General features: G+C 40.5%; 1 protein-coding gene across 1 annotated transcript in view; it reads left to right on the top strand.

The window, feature by feature from the left end:
• Positions 1 to 21585, top strand: part of cntn4 (contactin 4) — a 168192-nt gene that overhangs the window by 128281 nt on the left and 18326 nt on the right. The window contains 1 exon segment of the mRNA XM_028576693.1: positions 17412 to 17539. Within this exon segment, the coding sequence (XP_028432494.1) occupies positions 17412 to 17539 (128 nt within the window).

A 21585-nucleotide genomic window follows, 5' to 3' on the forward strand; every position in this document is an offset into this window, starting at 1 on the left:
ACACGCATGCACACGCATGCACACGCATGCACACGCATGCACACGCATGCACACCCCTGCGTTGTATGCCACACTATAAAAATGTCCAGCATCTGTTGTGGTAATCATTTGAACAGTTGTCTTTTAAAAGGCTCCCCAATAATAGCTGTCCTGCCTGTAGGTTGACTACAGTATCCAGATGTATCCTGTTGGTTGTTTTGAAAAAGCAGGCTACTGATGCAAATGAGTGAACTGCAGATGATGGAACAGCATCCTGGTTACACACATCAGCTCTGTGATAAGCACGAGTGCTATATTTCTTGCCCGTTTATTGTATTTATTTATTTCTGTACATATTAGGCCTGTTCAGTCTGTGTACGTGTGCATGTCCAAGCTGGTCTGTTTAGTTATGCTGTACAGCAAGGTGTGAAATCAGAAGAGGTAGCTGTGAACCCCTTTGGTTGAAGATTAATTGCCTTAATTGCGTTAGCTCTCCACAGTGGCTTCAGCGGAAAGGGAACTAGTGTCACCAGCTGGGTAATCCATCTTCATAGCGGCAGCCCCCTTTATTTCTGCAGAGGACCAGTAGAGGTGTGGGGGGGATGGGAGGGGGATGTCTTATCTACCCCAGACAAACCTGCAGGGACGAGGTTTAGATGACATCAGCTGGAACAAAGCAGCTGAGAGCGCAGAGCAGGTCTTGCTGATAAGTGTGTAACTGGGCCATGTCAGCCATGGAGAGCAGCCTAAAAAGCACACCATTTCAATATGTCACTGACAGGAGGAAATCAAGTTTGTTAGGGGGCTCACAACAAACACACTCCGTCAGCTGTCCTCTCATGAGCCGCTGCAGGATGTGCTGACGTACCGATGGTGCTCCCTACTGCATTAAACACCACATCTTAAAGACTGTGAATACAGTATTTATATCTATCGGCTTTGGCAGTCATGCAAATATTTGTGCTGGATCTTTTAATCCTTTGAAGACTGTGTTCACCACTGGAAGGAGGCATTACAGTGCTTTGGGTGTGGCTGGGACAAACCCCCTCACTTTTGTTTTCAGAGGCAACATCAGCACAGCGGACACATGCTGCCTTGCTGCGTGTTGTGGTGCACATTACAAAAGAAGAGGATCTACTGCTTTAGCTTACAAAATATGTAATTTATACTGTTAACCCTTGGGTTGTCTTCCCGTTGACCATGCAACTTTGTTTTTCTGGGTCAAAATTTAAAATGAAAACTTTTTTTGTCACTTTTGTCACTTTTTCCAATGTTTTTGTCTGCGCTTTTTGACATGTTTTTCACTTTTTTCAACATTCTTTTATAATTTTTTTTTTCAAATGCTGTAAAATTGAATTAAACACCCAAATTCAATGAAAGTATAGAACTGATCATTTATTTTACTTGTGAAGAGCGTTGTATGGAACCATCCATGTTTCTCACATAAACCCAAATATCTGATATAGAAACTTTTTGAAAACAGGTCAAATTTGCCCCGAGGACAACAGGAGGGTTAAAGAAAACTTTGGGAAGCTGAACAAAAAAAGTTGATAACACGATGGCTTGAGTTGCAAAACGTGAAGGTGCTTTTATTTACAAAAAGTGGTTAAACAACGCAGGACGTCCAGAGAAAAAACATAAGAAACTAAACAAAAAAATAATGTCTTTTTACTCAAAGTTTTAACTAGCAAAGTTTCACATTAGCTGTCTGGATTGTAGCCACCCTCAGACTGACAGCCATGCTTAGGTGGCCAGAGGCTTATATATATATATATTAAGCCCCTCCCACTAGACCAAACAACTCTTAATTGCTTCAGTTCTCTCTCAATTATGTTACCGTTTAGACATTTATAATTTCACTGCTAGTTTCTACCATGAACAAATAACAGACTCGTGAACGAACTATTTTCCACTCATCTAACTTTAGAACACGCAAAAACACACATTTTCAACTAGAAAATCTACCCTCACCTATGACCCAGATACATGGTATCTCCCACCATCAGCACACCTGAGTGGGACTGCTGTAGGCCCTATATAGACCTTTTCACTGCAGACATGTTGACATCTCATAGTAGGAAAAGCACAGGTGTATTCAAAACCATTAATTATGGCTGCATTCCACTTAGGAGAGGCCCTGGTATTGTGCATAGATAGTATATAAACTGGACCAACAGATCTTGTGTCTCTGGACGGAGACCATTGAAGGATATTAGAAGCACTTTTCCGGTGATGGTTGAGCGTTACTGAGCAGCCTCCAACTGAGCTCGAAGACGTAGATGTGACATGAGCAACCTGTCTGAAAGTTGGAAGTCTTCTGGTAGCTGTGCCGAGAGAAATCTCAATCATTCCCAATCTTACAGAGACGGAGAGCGTAGGTATATGTAAGAAGATAACATAGGCACAGGCTAATTATTGCTGACTAAAATGCTAGTTAACATTAGTAATTAAACCTAAACAGGTAATGTGAGTCAAAACTGCCTGTGAGCTTCTCCTGACTATACGGCAATTCCTCTACTATGACACAATCGTTAGCTTATTTTTACAAAAATGTCTGCTACGGAGCCATAACGTGAGGTACAAGGTAATGGAGCCTTTTATACATTGTCGTGTTTCTTTAGAAATAAACAATGGACAAATAGAGTCTTTAAACGCTTCAGATGTAAAGTTATTCACTGTCAAAGTGACGTCAAAATGAATGGGAGTCAATGGAATGCTAACGGGAGGTGATGGCTTGGTAGCATCAAAATGGCGCCGTAGGAGCTACGCGTTCTTGGGAGAGGCTTACCCCCTTGGTATTGTGCATGCTGACTCACTGAAATAGCTTACTGGGACACTTGATGGAACTGAGCCATCATTAAGGTTATCAATTTCAGCTGTGCTTTTCCTACCATGACAAGTTAAAATGTCTGCTGTGAAAAAGGTCCATGAAGCAGCACTTTGTCTCAGCTCTGGTTCAGACCCAGGGACTGGAGAGGAGAGAGAGTTCAAAATAATGGTTAAGTAACATAGTTTGTTGTAAAATAGAAATGACTTAAATGAAAAAAACTGACTAAACTAATGTAATGTGGTGTTTTTTTTTCAACAGTGTTTTACTGAATGATATCTATAAAAGTGTGACCGCAAATAAATTGTCTGGGTGCTTCTTGACCCGAGTGGGTTTACCATGTGTCATCCAAAAGTGACGGAGCCTTCGTCACACGTACATAGCCTTGATTGTTTCGCTCTTTATCATTCTTACTCCGGTCCCCTCCTCTCCTCCCCCAGAAGTTTTGACAGTGAGAAATCCAGTACGCCCCAGGTATCCATGGCAATTCCATTTAGTAAGTGCGGTCCAAAAGGTCATGCATCTAAGAGAGGTTTGAGATATGGCAGTGTGATGCAAATGCTTTATGCTAAAATATTCTTTTTCTTTTATTGTACTGAATTTCGAGGTTATGCATCATACCTCTCAAAAAAGGTTTTTAGACTGGGGGGGAGGGAATAGGAACCCTGCTGGTGGCTGGATTTCCTGGGCAAGCAGAATTTGATTCTCTATGTGTATTATAATTGCTGAGGGGAGATGGTGCTCCAAGAACAAAATGCACCTGGCAAACTGCTTCCCAGTCAAAATGCCAGTTGAGCTTCCACTGTGTGCGTAGGTGCACATCACAGATGACACCCAGTTAGGGAAGCAGCGATTGTGAAATTCTGGGCGGATACCAATGTTAAAAATAACAATTTGTCCGACAGCCAATACCGATGTTTTGTTGTTGTTGTTTCCTCGTTTTGTGACAGGGAAATGAAAAAACCCACATTATAAAAAATTACTGAACTGTTTTAAAGTCGTCTTTATTACATTATCTATAAATGAGCACAAATTCAATCATACGAATTTATGAACCAATCTTTATTATAAAAACCTTTGTTACATGAATAATAACTGCTAGCAGGCATTGTGCACTTGGGAGTGTACATTTGAGTGACATCTTTGAACAAGGTGAGCACGGGATCTTGTTGCCAAGAAAACATCTGATCAAAGATGTATCAGTTCTTTCCTAACCCACATTAGTAGTTTCAAACAGCGAGAGATGTACAGTCCCAGGGCACATAGAAAGAAACATTAAGGAAGGATGCTAGCAAAAAGAGGGGGAAACTAGAGACGGTATATAATGTCTACCAAATATCAGCAATGTTAAATTCATATACCATGGCTAGTCTTTGTAAAGCTGTCAGAACCTTTCCTGTATTGAGTGCAAATGCAAAATATTTGCACTGCAGAACTTCAATGTAATAATAGTCTACTGTATATTTCTTACTGAATATTAGGGGTGGGGAGAAAAATCAATACAGCATATTGCGATATTTTTTCGTAGCAATACTGCATTGATACACAGACGCCAAGTAACAATATTTTACTATATGTGTTGGTCAGTTTATCTGCTTGACAATCCCATTTTGCAGCAATAAAATTGAAGTGAGATGACCAAAACATATATCTTTTTAGATAAAACAGATGACAAATGTTCCTTTTGGGGACATCATTTGAAATTGGGGGAACATTTAAAGTTGGAAAAAGGCAATTAATTGCAATGTATTACAGAATATCGAATATGTTTAAAATCGCAATAATATCGTATAGTGACATAAGTATCGTGACGATATCGCATCGTGAGGCTTCTGGTGATTCCCACCACTACTGAATATCCAAAACACGTAGTGAGATGTGAAAATTAACAGGGTGTGAATATTTTGTAGTTACAATATTACCTTCTTTAATTAAACAGATAAGGTTAGTACTTGATGCATTTACTAAAACCTTGTGTACTACAATTACCACCTTACTGTTGTATGCCTCCTCCAACCAGTCAAGTTGCACTTTACATACATGTCGGTCCTGCCTCTTTTAATATATGTAGTGAAGACTTTTAAGGAATAATAAATAAAAAAGGTATTATGGATGCTTCTCACACATCTTCAACCTGGCAGCACAGATCTTTGACCACTAAATTCTAATCATCATCCTTGAGTCCAAGTGGATGTTTGTGCCAAATTTGAAGAAATTTCCACAAGGTGATGTTGAGATATCCCGTTGTTACCGCCTGGCTCAAGGCCGGCAACGAAAGGGAGGTCACACACAGATCAGTCATAAAGTAGTTTATTTAACTAATTAGACATGTTAACACTACCTAACTAAACATACGTTTAATGGCGGGATCTGTAGGTGTAGAAGACATCAGTCGTGTTTGCAGTGTGTGGATGGGTGAATGCATGGTGCAGCAAACCAAACAAAGGACAACGTGTTGATATGAATGCAGTAGGTCCAGCTAGAGAGAGAGTGAGACTCCCAGGAGGGCAGTCCTTCATGCCTTCTGCAAGCCACGCCCAGATGGCCAGGTACAGACGACCCTCCCAGCTCCACCTACCCGCCCACTCCCAGTACCTGCAGAACAAAGGAGCAGAACGTGACAGGCGGGCAGAGTGGGAGGGGTCGTCACATCGTTCACAAAAATCAGACAGATGGAAGGACGGACGGATAGACAGACTGAAAACATAATGCCTCTGACCACGCCAGCGTGGAGACATAATTTTCTTTTTTTTAAAAAGCATATTGTTGCCAAGAAACCTCACAGCAACCGTTGTCATTTTGCCTGCTTAGCCAGTGATCAAAATAGCCTTTATTGGTTAGTTTGGTGGGGAAATGATAAGACAGAAACACTAATCTTGCTGGAAAACACTCCCTCTTCAGTGGTTTAAAGTGTCTAAATCAACACTGCCTTATTCATCAGTGCATTCACTGTGGGTCAGTACAAACAAGCTGCGTCTTAATCACACATTTACATTGTAGATCACAGCTTATTTAGACAATCAGTTGGGATGGCCGTGGGTTATAAACTACAGTTAGCAGGCTAAAGACTAGGAATGTTTGCACCACTGGCTTCTGGCCTGATGGCAGGAATTGTTGGCATCTCTGACCAGAATGGTTGCTGTGGTTAGGACATGATGTGTCAAAAGGTCTTCTACAGTACAATGTGTGTGAGATAAGTTTGAAAAATTAAAGTCAAGCCAAAATTTTCATGTCATAGCCCTGTTGCCTCTAACAGTGATGCAAGACATTTTGCCCACTTTCCCAACAAGCCCTCATAGCGACAGTTGTGTACCATGTGCTCAAATCACAAAGCAATGGCAACATCGTTGGTCACTAGCTGGTGAACTACATTTCAGTTTTTTTCATTTTGGTAATTACAATTCTGAGCAAAAAAAAACATTTTAATTTCAGTTTGACTTTAAAGATCACAGATTATCATGTGCTGTCACTCACATAATTAAATATCTTTGACTCAGTTTCATATCTTTTGAATAGAACAGATGTTATCCTAGCTACCAATGATGCCCTATAGATATGCTATCTATTTGTCGCATTTAACTGAAAATTCTACAATGATGAATACTGTCAAGAAGACAATGTGGAAAATGTTTTTGTAGTTCCCAATATTTTAAATCTGTATGGAAAAGAAATCGGGTCAACACAGTTTATATCTCATTACACAGTAATTCCATGTTTAACACGTCCAAATTACACGTACCTTTCTAATAAAGAAAACTCCGTCAAATCTCAAAAGTGGCCACATCCGAGTAGCTTGACACACTGATGGTTGTTTCAAAGTCTGCGCAATTGACTTTGAGAACTAAAATGCCGCTGGGAAGTTGGCCCGAATGTCAGCCCCTGCTTCCACCCAACATTCTTTTTTTATCACTTGTCACAAATTGAGCTCAGATCTACACGTTGAGGCCTCTTTAATTGTGCTTTTTACTTTTGCCAAACTATTGACACACACGTTGAAGAGCGAGTGTGCCGTATGAATCAGTGAGCATAAGCAATTACTACCGAAGGATGTTCTCTGACTCATTTCGTGCCTGGAGCGGTTTAAAAAATCATCTACTAGGTGTGTTTATAGCTTTAAGTGGTGTCTGTTCATGCCAGAGCTGTAGGTGCAAACTTAAGACTTAAAGACTTTAAAGATTAAAGTAGCTCAAAAGTGGCTCACTGAGTTAAAGTGTGAAGACACAAGAGGGCATCTGTATGTTATCCGGATGTTGATTAGTCCATTAGTCTGTAGAGGGAACAACATTTGCTATAACTGGATCGGCCAGATTCTATCTGTAGTCATGACCCCCTGGTACACTGTCCCTCTTGCAAATTGTATATCCCTCCTACATTGGCACAGCAAATAAGCATGGCTGTCACGTAAATGAAGAGATGTCTCGCAGAGTGATCTCCATTTATAGGCCCATCTGCTCTGCCAGACACACTCCAGAAAGAATCAGTGTCAGGAGAACACCAAAACTGTGGAGGAGGCATAGCAGCCAGTTTTTGCATTAATTTACTTATCGCATATCTTCTTATCTTTTCAGGATGCCTTTCTTCTGTTTCAAGGAGATTTTAATAAGGGTCCCATTAAATGTCTCGGGGCTTAATTTTATAAGGGCTTGGAATTAATAACCGCTGTATGGGAACAGGTGTATTAATAAAGGCGGTGATTAAAAGATTTGTGTGAACGGACGGCCCATAACTGCTATTTCAGGATTCTCATTCCTAGGATTCGTGCTGTTATTCTTATTAAAAACATTGTTTGTCATGTTTAAATGTCGCTTCACATTATTTCTCATCAGATCTCTAATTTCCTCATTTGCCTCTAATTGAACATCTGCTTGTGAAGTGGAGTTCTGACTCTCTATGGAGGTTAGCAGTGTGAGTGAGCAGCGCCAGGCCTGAATACTGAAAGCTTAGATGTGCCCAGAAGGAATTATTTCATTACTTTACCTTGACGAAAGTTTTACTACCTGACCAGGGCTGCTGTGGACAGCTGACTGGTGCTTTTCATTTTGGCTTTGCCTACACCTCTCCACCCTGGCTGTATAGCTTAAAAAGCCATGTGAAGGAGTGTGGTCCCTTTGACTGAGAATGGGAGCAAACGGAGGATTAGTGCTTTGCTGATCCTGGCAGCTGCAGACAAACACCCGACAATTTTCAGAGGTGCCTGCTAGCACACATATCCGCATAGCAAATTACTGTAAATGTTTTATTTATCCAAACATGTCTCAGAGTTAGAGTTCCTTAGGAGGCAGACATAATCTCATTGGTTGGTTGAAACCTCAGTAGTCTGAGCCACATTTTGTACATTTCTTTTGGAACGAAAGTCAGGTAAATGGCTAACTTGATTAGCAGGCTAATGAAGGGATTTATAAGTTAAAAGCAAATCTCTCTCTTTCTAAAATCCTTTCATAACCATGGCATACATGATGTTGGAAGGTCAGCAGGGAAGCTTACATTGAAGGCTATAGGCAAGTAGGACTCATTTGAACATGGAAGGCAGCTACTGCAGGCTAGCACACCCAGATGGCTTAATATGGCTTGAATATATTTAAATAACAGAAAGTAGCAAGGCATTCTAATAATAGCTTTACTTTTGCCTTCTATTTTTTTTGCGCCTTGTGTCCAATCCTTGGCCATTGTGCTACCCAAGTCATCTGGCACAGACTCTACATCGGCCTTGGCTCGTCAGTCATGATCACAGGCATTCATTTTAATTTGTATTGTATTTATAGAACAACAAAATGTTTAATAGATCAATTTACCTTCCAGCCATTATGGCCGTGCCTCCCACATCCCACTGCATCACTCACAGACAGAGTATATTTTTTAAATCATAAAGCCTTGAGATAATGCAGTGCCATAAAGTTTTGGTGTCTTTCAATCCGACTGTACATTCCATATCATTTGCCGTTTTTGTAAAACACATCTCTGCGAAGAATATGGTGGTGACTGACCCTTCCAACCCTTGTTCATCGGGCTATCCAAGTCACTTCAGTCATTGAAAATTAATCACTAGTTTGATATATTTGTGGCTCTAAGCAGGGGGGACTGCACCATGCGTGTCACATGCTGTGATCATCAGATCAATTTGGATTAGATGAACAAGTAGCTCATGATCTTGACATTGCTCAGTGCGATCTAGCGAGGATGGATCATAGCCAATTTCCTGGATTAGAGACTTTTTTTTTTAGTAGGTTGTACAAGAGAAGATTGCCAGTTCCTTTCCTCAGACACAGAACTCTAATCATCAAAATGACTTTGTTCGGCCATGCATGAGCAGAATCATGCTTTATTTTATATATACAACATGGTAGATTATCTTTGTTAAGATCTGTTTTAAGAGGGTTACGAGTTATGAGATCAGTCACAGTATCAACTTAACACTCATTGTTGGCTTTTTTGTCCAACTCGAACCTCAGTTGATCGTTTGCCAAACCCCTTTCCCAAACGGCGATTGTCTAATCATAGATTAGTAACTAGGCAACAGCCAGCCTTTCGAGTTTTGGATTTAAAGCAGTGTGCATGGAGAGTTGGGATGAGTTTTATTTTTGTTTAGCCTAAAGTGCAGGCTAAATGTTAGCGCATCTGTCCTGCTCTGTCTTGAAATTTACACCCAGCAACCCCCGCCACCTCGTTATCTGAGATAGCGGTACTGTTCTGCCGTTCCATTTTTTGTCTTGCATTAGAGACATCTAATGATTTACTTACTTATATTGAATTTGTGTAGTTGTATTTAAAACCCTCCTCTCTTTTCACTAAGTCCCTTCTTTTTCTTATTCTTTTACATATTGAAGTTACTTTTCTTTAATTTGAAGATCAAAGTGTTTTTTACAAAAATTGAAAGAGCCTACCTTAAAGCCTACACTCTACTCCGGTTTCCTGGGTCTTTATTTCAAGGGTGTAATGTAAGCTATCTGGTAACATAACCTGTACAAAGGAAGAGTAGAATAGGTACTTTTGCAGTGGTTAGTCCTTGTCCTTAAAGGACCACGCCGAGTTATTGGGACTCTGTCTTATTCACCGTATCCCCCAGAGTTAGATAAGTCCATACATACCCTTCTCATCTCTGTGCGTGTTGTAACGCTGTCTGGCACACCCACAGCTAGCCTAGCCTAGCTTAGCACAGATCCTGGAGGTAACCGGCTCCAACTAGTCTACTGCTCCCAATAAGTGACAACATTTTCCTATTTACATGTTGTGATTTGTATAGTCACAGCGTGTACAAATAACAAGGTCACATGACACACAGCCATCTTCTAACCGTATACAAACTGGGAACTATATTCTCAGAAGGTGAAGCACTGCTACTTGGGCGGAGTGATTAGCGCAACACCTGAAAAGCGCCGTTGTTACTCTCTGCTCCTCACCACAAGGCTCCAGGTGCTGCTAGCAAATCACTCCGCCCAAGTAGCAGAAGTAGCAGTGCTTCGCCTTTCTGAAAATATAGTTCCCAATTTGTATACGGTTAGAAGATGGCTGTGTCTCATGTGACCTTGTTATTTGTACACACTGTGACTATACAAATCACAACATGTAAATAGGTACGTTATTTTGTCACTTATTGGGAGCAGTAGGCTAGTTGGAACCAGTTACCTCCAGGATCTGTGCTAAGCTAGGCTAGCGGTGGGTGGGTCAGACAGAGTTATGACACGCACGGAGATTGTATGGACTTATCTAACTCTGGGGGATACAGTGAATAAGACAAAGTCCCAATAAGTCGGTGTGTTCCTTTAAAGTATTTACTGTAAAAATACAAACAATAAAGTATAAATCTAACTTCTGTTTTACTTGTTTACAATGTAAGCTAAGCAGCTAAAAAGGGTTATGACGGGTTTTTTCATTATACTTATTGGAGATTAGCTAACAGTCAATTGATGAATTGATAAATTTAGTGATGCATTTTCCAGACTTTAATCTTGTGGCAAAACACTGAGTTTACTAAATGTAGTCTGTCTTTGATGCTACACATCTCTAATGCTCTTAAAATACATACAGTAACACCACACTACATTACATACAGTCACACTTTTTGTCATTGCTCTACAAGGGTGTATGTGCATTGGTCTCCTGTTCATTTTTTCAGGAAAACTTAAATCCGAGTTTTTACTGAACCACTAAGAATGCAGAAAAGAGAAATAGCAAAGAGGAAAGACGGACACAGAGCAGGCTTTGTATATACATATTTTTAAATTATAGCCAAATTGACATTTTAAACTCAACTATTTAACATGCCTCTGACTTCTGGTCCGAGTGATCTATATTGAAGGACACTTCCCTGATGGACAGACTCTACATCGACCTTTGCTTGTCAGTCATAATCACAGGCATTCATTTCAATTTGTTGTTGTATTTATAGAACAAAAACATTATTAATAGATCAATTTACCTTGCAGCCATTATGGCCGTGCCTCCGACATCCCAGTGCATCACTCACAGACAGAGTATATCCTTTAAATCATAAAGACTTGAGATAATGTACTGCCATCCGACTGTACATTTGATATAATTTGCAGTTTTTGCAGTTTTTTCCTTTTCTGGAGAAGGAAGGGAGGGAGGGGTGGGGGGGGGATTGTAAAACACATCTCTGCAAAGAATATGGTGCTGACTGACAAAGTCAAATAAGTCTTAGACCAGAGATAAAGTAATTCTGAGATGTTTGCTGAGATTAGGTCCAAACCCTCTTTACCCGTCTGCATCCCATGTACTGCTCGCTGGGATTATTTTTATCTGTAAGACCGTGGCTGATATCATTTTTCAAAGTGAGAATCCGCCAACGCAGCATGAGTAATCCATCTTGGTTCCTCTGACAATTTCCTGTGGAACATGTGTGTGCTCTTTATTCCTGAAGGGATACCTCCGCACACAAGAAGAGATGAATATCTCTGGAAGGGGGGATAAACCAGGAGAGCAATTTGTGATTAAAAGAATCCTTTGTAAGTACATTCGCAAAACCTCTCTGCAGCCCATGTTGATGTGACTCACTCTCACAATGCAATTACCAACACAAACACAACATGTTCCACAGGCGGGAATTAAAACATACTCAATCATACTGCTTCATTAAGACACCTTCCTATAAAAAAAAAAAAAATCCACACTTTTACAGAACATTTATTCTGAGAGGGTTCATTTGCACTGAGGTCCTTTGACAGTAGACTTTTTATTGTTATTTTTTTTCATTATAGGCACCGATAACAAGTTAACAATATTTCCATGCCTGGGGACATTATGTGATCCTGAGCACTTTTTCCCTTTATTGTTGAAGTGAGACCATATACCAAAATGTCTAATACATTTAATTTCATTCATCTCAGCATTAAGAAAATTGAGGCTTAACTTGTCTTGTTATTTAGAAAATAAATCTAGAAATGGAACATCTAATTTAAATAAATTGCCTAGCAAACGGGACTGTTACTATTATAATGCAGTGCACAAGTGTACAAGTCCTGCTGTATCTATTAAAAAAGTCATACAGAAAAGGAAAGAAAAAGCTCCATTTATCCTACCAGTTGAGGCTATGGGGAAGAACTTAACATTTTTTTCCTGCTTACATTATGATAATGCACACTGGAGCAGTAGCGGTGGTGTTCCTTTTAATAGAGGAATAGATTAATACTTGGTTCGGAGCCCGGCGCCCCTGTCCCCTGGTTGTGTTTTTATCTAACAACAATATTGCCAAAGAAACTTTCATGCTAACCGTTGCCCTGGTGACAATTGCCAATACACAGTGAACCAAAAGGAATGTAATTTCAAGTATTGCCTGCGACTAACTCCACCGTTAATGCAGCCCAGTAGAAAAGAAGAGCACATACTGTAACTCGGCTTCCAGTTACAGAGTTTGCCTTTGTTGAGACTTGGAGATTGAGTGCTTATTTTGTGTCAGTCATTCTTATTCATTTGCCCTGTGTTAAAGCAAGCGCTCCCCGCAACAGCGGTTGCAAAGGCACTTGTTATATTGTTGTTGAGCTTTGATTGACACCTCCAAAAGATCCCTGTCAGACGGGCATTTTCTACTTGATTGAGGTTATTTGTCTGCAAGGTACGGTGCTTTTGTACAGCGAGGGTAAACTGTAATCGAGCTGTCAAGGGATTGGTTTGTGCTTCCTTTTTGGCTACCAGGTATTTTAATGTGATCAGGCCGAGCACCGATTGACTGGCATATTTAGGCCACAACTCCTCCTCCTGTACTCTGTTTCTTCATCCCACCAACTGTCATCTTGCTCCCAAAAGTGCTGTCCAAACCTGCCCTGAAGCATTATACATACTCCAAATTGTAAACCCAAAAGCATCCGAAGCGTTTTAATTTTAGTCGGGCACATCTTTACATTTCAAATACCCTCAAAGCTAATCATCTCCTACCACTAGAGCCGTGTGGTAATGCTCTGATCATTTGCTGCAGTCAGCTAATGATCCCTGTGACAAGTCATTGGTACAGGTCTGAGTACAGCAGAAAAATCAATATCAATTACACCTATATCGGAGAATTGTCAAAAGTAAATGCCCAGGTGTCCTTGTTCCTCCACCGTGAGCCAATCCCTTTGTTGACTGAAAGAACAACAAAAATAATTAACATCAAGAGCGTACCTGCTTTGTGTTCTCTAATTGATGGTTAACCTTGATGTTGACAACATCACAAGAAAAAAGAATGCATATTCATTTAGTCATGATGCGGCATAAAGCAGACATCTGAGAAAGTGAACCGCAGTTGCATCGCGCTCGGCAGGTTGTACAGTCCTGCGTCTACGCTGCACAGCTTGGCTTGATTTATGCTACTGACAAGGCCGTTTCTCTCCAGCACAGCACTCTGTGGGGAACCTTAGGAGAGACAGCCTTTCAATTTATCTCACAGCCCCTCCCCCATATACACTTCAGGGTTTTTAAAGCAGCCAAGAGCATAGATCAACACCTAAAGTTAGGTCCCAACCCTGTCCCGGCTCAGAGGATATGGTGACCTCGCCTCTTTCTCCGCACACTCGCCGCATTACAGACTCTCACCTCCAGTGCTGTTAGCAACGCTGACATTTTTGATACAATTATGATTAGAAACATCACCTGCAGGTAGGTCGATGATGGTCAATGTGGGTCGGAAATAGTAACACAGGCACACCTTATCTGGGAGCTTGGCATGGCAGGCAAACACAATATCAAACACATCCCCCGCGGTACTTTTTTCACACTTACTTATTTTTCTTCCATTGGCTTGTCTGGTATTTGGAAGTGGATGGGTGCTTCAATGGTGAGTTGAGCACACTGTGTGTGCACTGAGGCACTAGTCTTTGTGTAAAGAAGGCCTTGGCTGGGACTAATTATTTGGTAGAAATACCGTAAGCTTGCAACGAGCTGCTCTCTTCCTGTGGTCTCATGGCTGAGTAATCCCACTGATAGAATCTTAACCCCTATTTTCACAAGCCGGATTTATTTACCCTGTTAATTAAGTAGAGACGCATACAAGCCTCCACCCTGCAGTCATGCTACCAATCAGCCATGGCATCTCAGAGTCACTAAGTATTCATGAACGGTCCTGCTTGAAACCCCTCAAATCAGGATCTAATCTGTGATTAGGCATATTGTTGTTGTTGTATGTTGAATTTTTATGAGTGCACTGCTATTCTTCGATGGCATTAGCGAGTTAATGTTTTTATGTAGAAAGTGAGCTAACACGATTCTACTATTTGAGCATGAGGCGCCAGCTGCTGCCATTAGAAATTCGCTCTACATTCCAGGCCCACACTTATTTCAAAGTCGCTGCTCTCAACGCATCTTCTTTTTTTTTTTTTTTTTTTTTTTTGTGGCTCATTATTTGGATTGTGGCAGTTTCCTTTCACAATGTAGAATTTATCAAACAGATCAAAGACAAAATATGTCTGAATGAAACATCAAAACTAGGCTTTCAAATGCCTTTTTGATTGTGGGGAAGCTTACAAAAAGGCAACGTCTGCATCTGTTAACAGCATCTCAAAGAGAATGCAAGGAAATAACAAAAACAGGCTTTTATTTTGGACCAGGCTCTTTCCTGCGATTTCCACTTCACAGTGCCGGTGATAGCTGCTCTGTGACTGATGTTATTTGTCTCTTTCATCTTGTCACAGAGCAGGGAGGATCAACACTGTACAGGCCCTGTCCTCAGAGGCTTGATCTCACCCAAAATACACACCTGTGTTTTTTAGGATTACACAAGTGCATTTGGCCATCCTGCCTTGTTCAAAATAATCGCCTCCTTTTAGGAGAATTATTGCTTTGTCCATTAAACCTGTGTGAGGCAGGGATGAAAGGAGTGGCACTCTTGTTCATCTCACCTGTGAATTATTGATACCTGCCCCTCCGCTGGCTTCTCCCGGGATGGAGGTGGGAAATGTCTCCTCACATAATGGGCACATCGCACAGACATGTTGTCAGTGCCACGGCAGAGACAAGGGAAGGCCGGAGCAAAACTGAAAAGTGTTAATAGTAAGCCTTCATCTCTTATTCACCGCTGCTGTGCCTCGGTTGACGTCTACTGTATTTGACCTCATCTGCTCCTCCATTAGCCTCAGACTAAAATGAAGAACTCTTATGCAGACAGCCGGTCTGCTCATTTTTCTGTACTGTCTGTGAAAGGGAAGCACTTCCCCAGTCTTCATATAATGCTTCAAAAAAGGTAGACAATGCGGTGAACGGCTACAGTCCTGGTTCCACAGGAGGGCCACTGAGGATTTAACTCACCATAAGAGCCATTGTGCTCACATGCGGCACCATTGCTCGCTCTCGGCAGAGCCTCCTCTTACAAGACGCATGGTGCACAAGTAACATGATAGCTATTTTGTCCCTGAGGATAAGGGGATTGTGGATACACAGAGCGCAAAGCACAAAAGCAGGTATTTAGTTCTGTTGAGGTGGTGCTGTGAGCCTTGTGCTGGTTGAATGGGGTGAGAGCTCGTGATATTTGAAATAATGTTCTCTTTCTTTGTTTTTTTTTTTTTACTGATTGCAAAAAGGCCACTAGTCAATTGATAATAGATGCATACGTGGTAAAAAGTCACTGTTAACCTTAAAAGATAACACGAGTCATCAGACAAACTTTGCTAAATGCACAGAGCGCCAGCAATGCAATGTAATTAATGAATAGTAGTTGTTTTAATTGTGCTTAGTCTGCTCAGGGTTATGGCCAGTTATAGGTTTGTGGTGCCATTTAATGGCCCATTCTCTTCAAATTGATCAGCCTCCAGGTTTGATGTCAGTAACTGTGGGCCATCCCACACAGCGTTATGCCCCTCATGTAACTGATGGTCATTGTTGGCTACTTTGCATTCAGCACTTTTGTCTCAGCCTGATATAAACCAAAAAGTCTCCACTCTGCAGCACCATGTGGTTTTAGAAGTAGATTCTCTTACACTGACTGTCTCTGCATTTTCTTATCACATCCACCACTTTAAAAAATACTCCAAGTAGACAGTGAAGCAGGGGGGTGGATATAACACTATGTCACTGGATCAACCACATTTCACAAGTACATCCTGTTAAATGCATCACTGATGCATTCAAGAAAACACCCTGTTCACATAACAGAAAGACTTGATGAACTGTTTTCTTTTGCCATGTGTCATTCAGACTTTTACCACGGCTATTAAACACATTAAGCTCACTGTTTTCAGCTCAGACTGCATCTTCAATTATCTGTAACTATCAAACGGTTGTTTTGAATCAATTAAAAGCAGTAGAAGAATAAATTTAAGATGCCTGCAGGGAGTGGCATCAGTCTAGGAAGCTAGTGTGCTGATACACAGGGTCTGTTACTTTGAATTTTGGTCCTGTTGCACTGTTAATGAATGCAATGCAGATATATGTCAATATAAAAAATATTGATTGGTGCAGCTTTAAGTGTTTACGTGTGTTCCTGCAAATGTGTGGAATAACGCACACATGTCCTGCAAATGTTTAGAATAACACACACATGTCCTGCAAATGTTTAGAATAACACACACATGTCCTGCAAATGTTTGGAATGACGCACACATGTCCTCCAAATGTATGGAATAACGCACACGTTTGCGTATGAAGGCCACACATCTTCCCTCCCCCCCCCTCACAATCAGGCTGACGCCGTTTTTTATATTTACAGTTTGCAGATTCAGCAGAGCATTTCAGATCATTAAAATCCAGCGAACTTTAATAAGTTGGTCCACTCTTGATTTCCCACAGTACCTTGCTTTCAAGGGCACAATTTCCATTTTTGCTTGTTATTTAGAAAATGCCAAGTTTTGTTTAGGCCTTTCGACCTTTTTTAAAGCACTTGTGGCCATTGTATAAAGGGCATGAAGCCATTGTATTGTTGTCCTAGATATCTCGAAGTCATAGGCTGAATTAATCACCCCTGAAAATGCAATCCCATTTCTTATCGTTGTCATCTGCAAAGAAGCAGAACTTAATTAGCGACACTGAGAAATGTTCTCTGCTGTGTTAGTCACGTGTCTTTGCTGCTACGTCAACCCCATGCCACACAGTTGAATTTGTACAATGTCTGCACAGCAGCATTTGCACTTTTGACCAAGGTGATGCTACGGCAGTAATATAAATTATTTTCTTTTTTTAACTACAGGGTCTCCATCTTGGACAACGGTAACCTTCGGGTATGGAATGCAACCAAATCTGATGCAGGTCTTTACACCTGTGTGGCAAGAAACCAGTTTGGCGTGGCAAGCAGCACAGGAAGTGTCACAGTTAAAGGTATTTCCTATTTCCTCTTTCCATTTTATCACATTCAGTCAGCAGGGACCGTGACCAATAAAGTACCGGACACCTCTTAAAGAAATGCATGTTTTTCACTCTGACAGCACGTGGAGTTGCTTGATGTTTCATGCTGCACCTTGAAAAACTAACCACAAGTATTTGATTTCATAAATATTACATGACCAGTATAGAGAAGGACACTGATTTTTGAAGACTCCAACCACCTCGTTCTCTTGGTATTTGGATAAGTCATGAGGAGCAGGGCTTTTTCTCATTACTGACCTACATAACGAACTTCATTATGTAGGTCCATTTTTATTGTATTGATATTACAGAAGTCTCTCTCTGTAATGTACCTATCTCATTATTCTGTGGCTAACAGCAAAACAGATCTGCGTGAAATCTGGTCTATACTACCTGTGTGTCGCAAAGTGACGCATGCGCAACTCACTAATCTCACTCACATCGGGTAGTGACAGAGGTGTTGAAAACATTCAGCTCACTGCCTCAGTGCCTCCAGTACTGACAGAGGATATACTGTGTAAAAAAAGGCAGTGTTGTTAGACATTTGTACCTTCACACATGGAAGGAATATGGTAAAAAGAAATTGTGGGGCATCTTAAGCCATCCACTTGTTGTCTTGATGCTCTACCAACAGAAAAACGTTTTTAGGTGTGTGGTGACAGATTTACTGCAGATAGTCAATAGCTCTTTTTCATCAGGTAACTTTCCTTGCCTTGAAAACTGCAGTCACCAAGCCTATCCTCAAAATAAGTAGTCTGGATTACTGTGACTACCAACTACTGTACAGACACAATTAACTTTCCTTTGTAAGTAAAATAATTGAAACAGTTAATCAACTAGGTAACTTCAAATTATTACTTTAATTAATTTTAATCTGGATTTTGGCCCCACAACATAAATGAGACAGCTCTCATTAAGGCTCTGAATGATATTCGTTTAGAAACTGATTTCAGTTCTAGTCTTATTAGATCTAAGTGCTGCTTTTGACACATTTGTCTATACAATACTACTGGGCGGTGTGGAAAATTGTGTTGGACTCTCAGGCACAATGCTAAAGTGGTTCAATCTTCAGGACAGGAACTATTTTGTCTCAATCTGTAATTATTCGTCTGAGCGGACCGACATGATATGTGGGGTTCCCCAAGGATCAATCCTTAGACCTCTTCTATTCAACATTCATATATTATATAAGGCCACATTATACACAACATCAAGTATCATGTAATCAAGTAATCATGCAGAGAACAACTGAAAGAAGGAAGGCTGAAAATTAGCGTTCAACTTGACTCACGTTTTTGGTTGTGAGAGACAAATTACAATCTTGGTGTAATCTTGGTCTCAGAGGAACTTAAACAGGCATGTCACATCAATTTCAGAGTCTGCATTCTAACAAATCAAAAACATAGCAAGAATCAGAGGATTCATGTCCAAGCACGACTGATAGAAACATATCAATGCTTTCATTTACAGCAAGTTAGATAAATAATGCAGCTGCGAGAGTCCTAACAAAGACTAAGACTAAGAATACTGAACACATTATATCAGTACTCAGATATCTTCACTGGCTTCCAGTGTGTCAGAAAAGAGTCTTTAAAGTATTGCTGCTTATATTTAAATCTCTCAGTGGCATAGGACCAAAATACATCTGACTGTCTATTACAATATGAACCCTCTCAGCCTCTCAAATCATTCATCAGCTGGAGGGCTGCAAACTGTTCCCAGTGTACCACAGAGCTGGAACAAACTTCCAGAGGATGTAAGCACCAACTTAGACCACTTTAGATCAGGTTAAGAAAAACAGTTTGCACTGCCTTTGACTTAAATACTCATCATAAAAATACAGTATATTGCATATTATCCTTATGTCTCTGTTTTAACATTTTAATTTCCCTTTAAAAGGATTTATTTTTCTTTCTTTTAAAATGTTTTTACTACTTTCACTTTAGATTGCCTTTGTGTATGAAATTATTTGGGCATAAAGTGCAGTGCATTGGGTGGCTTTTTTCTGTGCACACTGCTGTTTTTCTGTCCTATTTCCACTGGGGATAGTTTTCTCACCTCCTCTAGTTCCTGGGGGATTTGCTGACATATTCAGTGAACTATACCCTCACTTTGACCTCCTGTTCACGGAGGTTGCACAGTTCATTTGTGTAAATGTTATATGTTCTGCCTTGACCATCCTCGTTGGCTGGCTTGTGTAGATTCATAGAATTATTGATCTTCATTATATTGGCCTTAGGGAGAAAGGTTCATGATTCATATTTCACAAGGTTTGGTGTAGATTACATGTATATTTCAACAGATTTTTGGGATCCTTGCATCAAATCTTTCAGACAAATCGGACAGCTGCCACTGCATTTCTTCAGTTTCACTACAAGCAGCTTCTGATGTGTCAAGGTAAAACCTGTGGGCAAGATTGTCCTCAGCAAATTCCCTCAGAACCATTATTCACCTGGGAGAGAATACGGTTCATCCACATGTAAACAGCAGCACACACTAATACTAATCGTTTGCCTGTGTTGGTGATAAGGAGACCTTTCACCTGTTAGGCAATGAATTGCACAGGGCTATGAAAATGAACTAATAAAGCAGTGCCAAAATCCTTCAAATTCACCAGACTATGTGATGAGAACTTCTGTATTCCTCTCTAAAGTTAAATAATTTTTTCATTAAGTCTCAAAGACAGCCTCTCCTTCTTCTCCTGAAGTTTATGATTTTTGCTCAAAGGTTCAATCCATTTAATTGTCTTCTACAAGTTAGCGATATGTAGAATCCTGTGTCAGCCGTGTCAACAGCAGGTCTGCTAGAATATCTGTTGGATTTCTTTTTTTCTCTCCAAGCAGTTCCTATAGAAACGTAAATTATTTTTTAGCCTCACAGGCATTAGTGTTTGATTGAATTCTTTGAAAGCATTGAGTAATGGCAATGTGAATAACAGCAAGAGGAATACTGTATGTATTCAGTAATTCCCTTTTCACCAGAAAACACATCACATAATGTAATTTAAAGAAAAAGTCTAGACCAGCGCTTTCTTCTGTAAATCACTCAAGGTTTCCTGTTTCTGTTGAATTATAAAAGATAGATTTCATGTATTATGAATGCTTGAAAAGTCAGCAGCAGTCAAGAATGTAGGGAGAGCTTAGAGTGCAACTTGCCGCTGATTTATGCTGATGCCTCACTCTGCCTCCCATTTACGACTCTGGCTTTCTATAAAAAGAAATTCAGTAACCTTTGTGTAATTGAAGTGAAGGAAATAACAGCATAAAATGTGTATATGTAATATATAATGTGTATTTGTGTTTTTGCACATGAACGTGTTCATTGCTGTGAAAGTTTAAGCACAGAGCTCGACTTTGAGGCATAATAAAAAGCACAGCATTGCTACACCCTGCAGGTTACACTCTGCACTCTCTTTTTACCCATTTATCCCACACTGTGAAATGAAAAGGGGTATAGAACCCCCCCAGCCAATCAGTGTGTGTGTGTGGGGGGGGGGGTGGGGATGTGGGCGTGATCCTGCCGCTCTCTCTGTAGGTTCACGTTGATGGGCCTGTATGTGATTTTTCAATCAAGCTGAAAGGAAACACAGCGTAAACCGCGTATGTCTTCTCAGCATAAATAGACTGTTATCCACTTATTATTCTTGTGAGAGGGAATATGGGTTGTATTTGACACCCTCTCTTACTTGCTGCCTTTCCATCATCATATGTTGTAGCTGTTTTCTGCAGCTGATGTTCCTGTATATGATCTTGTGCCTTTCTGTCACAATCTATATTGTTTGGAAAATGGGATGGGGTAATTTACATGCACTATTTCATTTAGGGTTGGAAACCTGTTTAGCAAGGAGAAATGTGTGTTGCGGGAGCAGCCCTTATGGGAGATGACAGCAGTTTATTCAAATTGACTTTGGTGATATGAATGCTGAAAAATACCTGTCAAAAAGCATTCAGCGTCTCTTGCTGTGAATGAGCCACCTAGCAAACAGCGGAGGAGCAGTCACAACAGATGAGCCCAGTTAA

This window comes from Perca flavescens, chromosome 4 (genome assembly GCF_004354835.1).
Source record: "Perca flavescens isolate YP-PL-M2 chromosome 4, PFLA_1.0, whole genome shotgun sequence".
Lineage (NCBI taxonomy): Eukaryota > Metazoa > Chordata > Actinopteri > Perciformes > Percidae > Perca > Perca flavescens.